The sequence below is a fragment of the Bombyx mori genome, chromosome 15, assembly GCF_030269925.1.
Source record: "Bombyx mori chromosome 15, ASM3026992v2".
In the NCBI taxonomy this organism is placed as follows: Eukaryota; Metazoa; Arthropoda; class Insecta; order Lepidoptera; family Bombycidae; genus Bombyx; species Bombyx mori.
The window spans coordinates 1,703,189-1,711,421 of record NC_085121.1 but is presented as its reverse complement, the minus strand read 5'-3'; the positions used below and the strand labels follow the sequence as shown (position 1 = coordinate 1,711,421).

Below are 8,233 nucleotides of genomic sequence, written 5' to 3'. Positions count from 1 at the left end.
TGCCTACGTGTCCGGTGAAACTAGGCTAAGCCCTTATGGTTACTGGCATAGGCAAAAAGAAAAAAAACTACAGATTAAAGTTATAAAGCAAAATAAAATGACGGGCGTTCACATGTGAGTTGTGGTGATCATGGCCATTTCGATAAAATTCATTGTCTTTCCAAAATGGATTTTAAACTTTTCTTCGACTAAATGAAAAGAGGTCCAGTTTAATCGTGTGAAGCGACATGACTATGGCGGTGCTTAAGTCGCATAGAATCAAATTATAAAGAAATGGGTACTTAATATGTATTCACGATGATGGATTCGCACATTATAATAAAAATCTACCAGCAGAATTTATATATTAACGTCATTACTAAGTAATTGTGGCGTTTTGAAATAAGCTTGTCATCCCGTTTAATTTGAGCAACTACTATCTCATGATCGTTAGCGTGTTAACTAGCTTACCACTTACATATAGTAACATACTTCCTACTATTCTATTTCGGCGCTTAGTCATTTACAGCACTAAAAATAATAAGCACCGAATTCGAGAATTAGTACCAAATGTAGGAAAAGCATTTAATTTACAAGGATGTTGTACCGGCGGCGTGGCAACGTGCAATATGCGTCAGGCATTATAAAGAATGAAAACTCTCTAGTCTTCTCATGTAAAGCCACTAACGTAAAATAATTGTTTTTATTAATTAAATCAAAAATACTCTAAGATGTTAAAAAAAAGACCTTTAAAAGCAATTGTACCCATAGATAGTAAATACACTTAAAATTAAAAAAATACGGGAGGGTACAAGTAACAAACACCATCTCAGTGTATTAAAAAAGTACGGTAAAAGGGAGCCAATAAGTGAAAGGTGGCGTCATAGTAGCAAGAGGAAGATTTTAAAATCAACGCCTTAAGCTACCACACTTCACTTTAATACTGCTATAATTAATATCATTTCCACTTTCCTACACCAGCGCTATTGTAGTGACTCTTCCAACCTTGGACAGATGGACACTTTTCAAGTTGTCCCCTAAGCTATTCCATTGTTTTGTAGTTTTTACTATTTTTATTTATTCAAGTAAAAAAGCAAAAAAACAATATGTGTACTGAAAAAACTTTAAGAAATTTTTATCAAATACTACAGATTATAAACTTAACATGTATTTGATATACCTACTGCCTAAAGAATTAGGATTAATAACTAATTTAAGAAAATAATGTTTTTATATGTACGATTTATTAAGTCTTTAGAAACGTTATGTTAGACTTTCCTCTTGTGTTTTTGGGGGCTAACCCTACGAATAATAAAACTTATTCGTAGGGTTAACCACAAAGGGTAGATCTTCCACCGAGCGGGTTAAATTGCTCGGCGCGACGGTTCGAACGTTTTTGTTCGGAATTTGTATAAGTATAGTAAGTGTTATCTTTAAAACGTCGTTAGCTAGATTCAGGAACTTATCGGATACCTATGACGGCTACCGTCACAGTGTCGAAGGGAAATGAATATTATTTAGTGTCTTTTATTTATTTATTTATAGCATAAAACGGATGAACAAACTCTGAATAAAAAAATCACATACATTTATAGTATTTAATAATAGATAACATTACTATACAAACTAATAAAGGCATTCACAGTTCAAAATAATAATATTAAATATCACCAGGCCACACTTTACGAAACCCTTATTTTGGGTACATAATGTCGGTTTACGACTGCAAAAGCTATGAACTAATACAATATAACTTGTTAAATCGAACATTTATATCACCAAGCTTTTTAACTCCATTTTGTATTGTTTAAATTTTGCTACATATATTTTTTAAATAAATTAATCAATCATTTGTTATTTTTATTTCTATTCGTACTGATTTAAAAGATGCTTAGTCTTCCACGACTCCGAAAAATATGATGTCGTAGTATACAGGGTGGTAATAAGGACACGTCACGGTAAAACATTACAGAATTTGTGATAAAAAAATCATTTCATTACTCGCGTCCGAGGTAACTCGATTGCAAAAAAAATCACGAGCGGGATACACGTTTTCAAGACTTCTGACTTCGGCGAGCGTCAGTTCATCAAACCCAATGTAATTTATTTAAGCTGTTCAGATATGGAAACGATCCCACAATCGTGTTAGTTAGTGATCGGAGCCTAGCCTAGACATCACAACAATGCCGTCCAACAAGGTCGCAGTCTCAGTTATATTGTATAGCAGCTAACCTATCCTTTAAAAGCGCGATTGTTTCAGGCTCACGTTGCAAGTTACATTAAATCACTGAATAAGCGGCATTTTATTACAGTCTCAGCTACGTTCACTATACACCCTTTATAACGACTGATACTATTTAAAGTACTTTAGTTATTTCATACATTCAGCGGACTTTTGGTTTACATCATCAGATTTGGGCCGAAAAAAAATTTATTCCAATTACATATTTATAACCTGATGGAAACATCACAGGGTATTTTTTTTCGAACATATAAATTTAACGATAACATAATATTAAAATGATATTATTATTATAAAATTAAAGTGTTATCGCGTATATATTTAATTAACTCTGTTCATGTTTCTGATTTTCACATTGTGAACGAATCAAAATATATGTTACGCGATATAACATTGCCAGTGATTCAAATTCATAAACCAAACAGTTTTATTATTTAAGTTTAACAAACTTATTGAACGCATCGACAAAGCAAATAAATCATAGTCACTGCACTGATACCTACTCAAGGTCAGTTTGATTTTATTACAACAATCGAAAGGTTTACATTTAAAAAAAAACACCGTATGAGCCTGTTTTAATTAAATTGTCATAATCTTATTAGCCCATAGCCATTGGCTGTCTTCATCCTCAGTTCTCACCAAGCGCATCATTTAAAACCAAACAATAAATAATCTGTATTTATTTTATTCTAATACTTTGAAGGGTTGCGTTAGCGCGTCCGTGGTGCCCGACGATGAACTGAAGTACGGCGACACGTCCGACAAGTAGTTCCTGGGGAGGAGACCGACCAGTAGGGCCAGTTTCGCGGCGATCGGAGCCTTCTCTGCATCATCGATTATCGTGTCCTGATCGGGCATCACCTGAGAAAAACAATCCATAATGAGCAAAACGTAATTGTCACGGTTCTAACATAACGTGACCATACGTCCCGCTGTCCCCGGGAGAACAAAAATGTCCAGCTTTCATTTATCTTTTTTTTTTGTACTTTATTGACGGACAAAACAAATTACAATCATAACAGTACATATTAGCTAAATCGTACAAGTAGTACCTAGATCTAATCTGGATTGCAATCTGAATAGTATGTGCACTCAGCAAAACCATATTAATGTGCATAGCTTTGGCTATTGTGCATGTGTTTATTAGAAACTTACCGAATACTAACTTATCCCAAATCCTTGTTGTATTACAAAATACATACTAAAGTAATTCTAATTTTGCTGTAGAAAAGTACTTTTTTGTTGCAAAATTATTTATAAATTTTATTTTAAGGGCAAGTTGGTGTAAGAAGTAAGATGTCAGTGAGGGTAAGACACTAATATTAAATTATGTCAAATCATTTTTTAAACAATATTTTTTATTGTGCACTTAAATATTACATCTTACCCCGACATACCCTATATATAAATTTATTTGTATACGAAATTCCATAGGCGACCCGCTTTGACACGAAAAAAAGTGGTCACATTACTCTAACAGTATGAAATTAATTTTTTTTTTGAGTAGTTTCAGCAGCTAAATGTGAAGCCATCAGCGGTTATAGACGTTGAGATAAGAGCTTAACTTTGCGGTAGGCAGCGGCTTGGCTCTGCCCCTGGCATTGCTGAAGTCCATGGGCGACGGTAACCACTCACCATCAGGTGGGCCGTATGCTCGTCTGCCTACATGAGCAATAAAAAAAAAAAAAAAAAAAGCTCTAAGTCTCGGTTCAAATCGAAACGGACATTCGGTTTGCGGCATAGACCACAGAGTTACTGGTCCGTGCGTGTCACATCTCGCAACACCACTATTGATTCCATAACTTACAAAACCTTGAATTCATAACACTTACTTTATCTACGACATGCTTTCCAATAAGGCCGTCTCCTCCAACGTAGAACGTAGAGAAACCATCATACCACCTGAAAACCAAATGATGATATGTTACTTTTTTTTTTCCCTACCTATGCTGATCTCCGGATCTCCGAATCTACCACCGGGTCGGAAACGCGACCCACTGAGAAGATTCGGCGAGAAACTCAGTGGGCTGTCTGTGGGTTAATTTGCTCGTCGAGCCCTTCGTCGCAAGCGACGGGTTCGACGAGGACGGTGACCGGTGCTTGTATTGCCTAAAAGCACCGTTAATGGATCAGGGGGATCCGTGATGACGTGCTTTGGGCATATCTTACTAATTTTCGTAATGGTCGTACAAAGAGTGTTGTTCAAAGTTTAGTGCATGCAGAGCCTCAACTGGTAATGAAACCTTTTGTTATGTCGGGTGGCACCACCGGCACGTTTCTTTCAGTTTTTTAATTATTTCAAGAACGATTTAAAAAGATCACAAACAATAATTTAGGGTCACTTTACCAAACATGTATTTTTCCAACAAAACTTTTTTTTATTGCTTAGGTTGGTGGACGAGCTCACAGCCCACCTGGTGTTAAGTGGTTACTGGAGCCCATAGACATCTACAACGTAAATGCGCCACCGACCTTAAGATATAAGTTCAAAGGTCTAAGTATAGTTACAACGGCTGCCCCACCCTTCAGACCGAAACGCCTTACTGCTTCACGGCAGAAATAGGCGGGGTGGTAGTACCTACCCGTGCGGACTCACAAGAGTTCCTACCACCAGTAATTACGCAAATTATAATTTTGCGGGTTTGATTTTTATTACACGATGTTATTCCTTCACTGTGGAAGACAATCATGAACATCTATTAAGTACGTATTTCATTGGAAAATTGGTACAAGCCTGCGGGATTCGAACACCGTTGCATCGCTAGATACGAATGCACCGGACGTCTTATCCTGCAGGCCACGACGACTTTTTACTCACTTTACGACTTAACTCATTTTTAGCAGTTAGCAGAGACTGTATCTGGCTTTCCCAATGTCCATAAGCAATGGTGGATAGATACAATTGTTATTGATAGTTCAAAAACGGACTTACAGAGAGTGTACTGAAGTTGGCGGGTTGATATGCTATATCGGCTAATGTAATAATATAATGTAATTACATTTATTTATACAAATAAACAAATTTCCTTACAATTCTTGATCTTTCCAAACTTGCTGCATGTCCCAGAGTTTGTATTTCCAAAACATAAACATCACTTTCAATCCCGATATGCCCTTGATTCTCCATCGCATCCTGTTAATAACAATAATAAACAATTAGTGAGACGGTTGGCGGGGCGGAATCTAAGCCTACACAAGCATGTACACTCCTGCTTATTTCTGACGCAAAACAGTTAACCAGCCATTTATTGTGCAAATGTTCCTCATAGCTGTAGTTTATTGTAGCATTGACATTGTGTATATGGACTTCAGTGACCACATAATACAAGAGGTACTGTGGTTTTACTCCACATTTCAATCTGGTTTTTTAAGCAGCAATCCTTGAGGTTCTTGCTGATTCTTCACATTCATGAAACTACTTAATAGGTGTAAAGTACTACTTGAAAGCCTTTTCTTCAAAATTTTGATATTTTGATTATTAATTTTAGGAAACTTACTTGATTGAGGAGTCTTCAGGGTGCGCTGTGATCTTTAAAACTTCCAGAATTACGTAAGCAAACTTCAGATGGCCTACTGTCCTAAGCAAGGCGACTTGCTTCACATAGTGGAATAGCCCTCTGTTAAAGTAAAAAAAAAATTATATCAATCATTGATTTCTATTAGGTTCTCTAGTAGTGTTTAATTCTGTGCCATGAGTTAAGTCAAAGTTTAAATTTTCGACATGACAAGAATCTTTGTCTTTTTATTTTTACTTTTTCTCAAATAAAAAGTCTGGGTTTGGTTTCTAGTCTCTTAGTAACTACTTAACATCAGATTATTAGTGTCTATGGTAAAACTACGTCTATACTAATAACAAAAGGCAAAGGAAGCACACCAAAAGGTTTCCACTTCAGAGTAGTGTTTGTTTTATGTGCTGCAGGTTTAACATGCAGAATGTGCAGACACTCAGGAATCACACAGTTTTCCATTCTGTACTAGAATTCTTCAAATGAATACTTACACCGTAGTCTTTCCTCTAATATTGTTGACAAAAATTAAATTTGGACTGTAGATGGAATAATCCAGTGGTCTCACAAACAGTAATGGCATCTGTAAAATTAAATTAATAATTTATTTTAGCATGACTAGAAATGTAATCTATCAACGTAACATAACAAACTATACTGTAAATAATACCTAAGGTAATAAATTTGTAATTATTGGGCAAATAGTAATTTTTCAGCATGAAAAATCCATCAATTTGGATTAAGCCTGAAAATCTGAGATAAATCATCTTACATTATTTAACTAATATATATTATATTATACATACAAACAATTACATTTGATTGTACACAAGCTATGTTAATACTAGAATGACATCATTATTATTAAATGAAATAGTGAGCTCATAGAAGGATAAATGGACGAGTACTATGTCACAAAATTAAAAATGGATATATGTGTCGTTAGTTATGTAATGTGATATTGAAGTGGGAGCAAGATGTTTTTTTTAATTGTCCTTGTAAGCACACTACTATACGGCCCATCTGATGGTGAGTGGTTACCGTAACCCTTGGACTTCAGCAATTCTAGGGGCAGGGCTAAATCACAGCCTACCCTACCCTCGGTCCCAGTTGGTAAAGTAAAACCACCAAACAATGTACTAATCTAATTTATATCTGACTATGGAAAGTACTAAGATTTCTTACTTACAGATTCAGAAAGCACATGAAACACTTTCATGAGTTGTTCTTCACTGGGTTTCCCATCAGGGTTAGCTTGTGGTGTAGACTGAGCCTCAGTGGGAGTCGAACCACTGCAATATGCTACTGCATTCCTTTCAAAATCTGATAGGCAGGTTGGTTGAAGGTCCTGCAAAATACATAATGTTTTATATATGCAGAACATATTAAAACTTGTAAAAAAGGAAATGGTAAACAAGTGTTTATGGACCAAACAGTAATAAAATTACCCTGCACTGCAAATTAGGTAGGTATAATAATACACATAATATCACATTTACAATGCATACTTACATTGTCATATTTACCTAGATCAATATCACTAATTCTACTGTTTGGTACTTCATTCGTGTGTGGTAACTTTTGTTCAATATAATCATCGCAAGTAATACCGAGCGTCTTCATTTCTATTCCATCATTAATGTATCTGTTTTCAAACTTTTTTGAGAGCTCTGGAGAATCTATGTTGCCAATAGTGTCACTAAAGTAAATGCTGTCTACATTTTTTTCTAACACACACTTTGAGGCGGTTTGGCAACTTGAAATTCGACGCTGGTGTAAAAACTGAAAAAAAAAAACATGTTGAACAACATGAGAGAAATTGTTTGGAGAAATTTATATTGACAGACACAATCAGTGCAGTATCCTTTCAATTTTCAATAGATCACGTTGTTATGACGTTTTCGAGACTTATACGCGCAATGTACTGGAAACACGTGAATGCCGTGTTCAATATATTCGCTGCAACTTTAATCAGTTCAATGTCAAGTATTAAAAATCTACATAACATATAACCTAAAGACACGATTTTTCTCCTGTTATGTAACAGATTAATTACGTTCGGCATTCATTTCTCTTTGGTGTCGGCTAGTATATGGCAGTACATACGTAGTAAATTCGTTAAACTCACATCTTCCAGAAACTGTGTCCGCATCGGGATCTTTCTAGTCAAGCGGTTGGAATGGTTTTTTGTCGTAGCTATCCCGTTGATCGGTAATATTTTGTGCGAAAATGATCGCAAACAATTGGACATTTTTAGTGACAACGTTATTCACTCGTATCGTTGGAAATTTTAAAATATTTAGAAAATGTGTCGCAAAAGCTTCCCGACATATCGCAAGAAAATTGACAATGAAACTTAAAATTAAATTGACAGACATATGAAAATGACATTGAAAGATTTCTCGGAGATTTTAATGTACGTCTTTTTTTTTCAATGGATTTTACGATCAGGTAGCTAAGACCTTTAAGTCATGTCTTATTTTAATTGATATACTTATTTTTATGA

General features: G+C 35.3%; 1 protein-coding gene across 1 annotated transcript; it reads right to left on the bottom strand.

The window, feature by feature from the left end:
• Window positions 1-1,492: 1,492 nt before the first annotated feature.
• On the bottom strand, window positions 1,493-8,150 carry LOC101746201 (uncharacterized protein C6orf136). Its single transcript, XM_012692348.4, has 8 exons — window positions 7,856-8,150; window positions 7,240-7,509; window positions 6,917-7,075; window positions 6,222-6,310; window positions 5,719-5,838; window positions 5,253-5,354; window positions 4,054-4,123; window positions 1,493-3,082 (listed from the first exon to the last, which is right to left on the bottom strand). The coding sequence occupies exons 1-8, from the start codon at window positions 7,976-7,978 to the stop codon at window positions 2,906-2,908; spliced, it is 1,110 nt and encodes a 369-aa protein (XP_012547802.3). The 5' UTR covers window positions 7,979-8,150; the 3' UTR covers window positions 1,493-2,905.
• Window positions 8,151-8,233: the final 83 nt, after the last annotated feature.

Excerpts from the sequence above, each read along its gene's own strand:
- LOC101746201 (XM_012692348.4), bottom strand. The coding sequence starts at position 7,978 with ATGTCCAATTGTTTGCGATCATTTTCGCACAAAATATTACCGATCAAC. Across the intron at positions 7,510-7,855 it reads GGACACAGTTTCTGGAAGAT|TTTTTACACCAGCGTCGAAT; the intron begins GTGAGTTTAACG and ends TTTTTTTTTCAG. Across the intron at positions 6,311-6,916 it reads TTCATGTGCTTTCTGAATCT|ATGCCATTACTGTTTGTGAG; the intron begins GTAAGTAAGAAA and ends TTAATTTTACAG.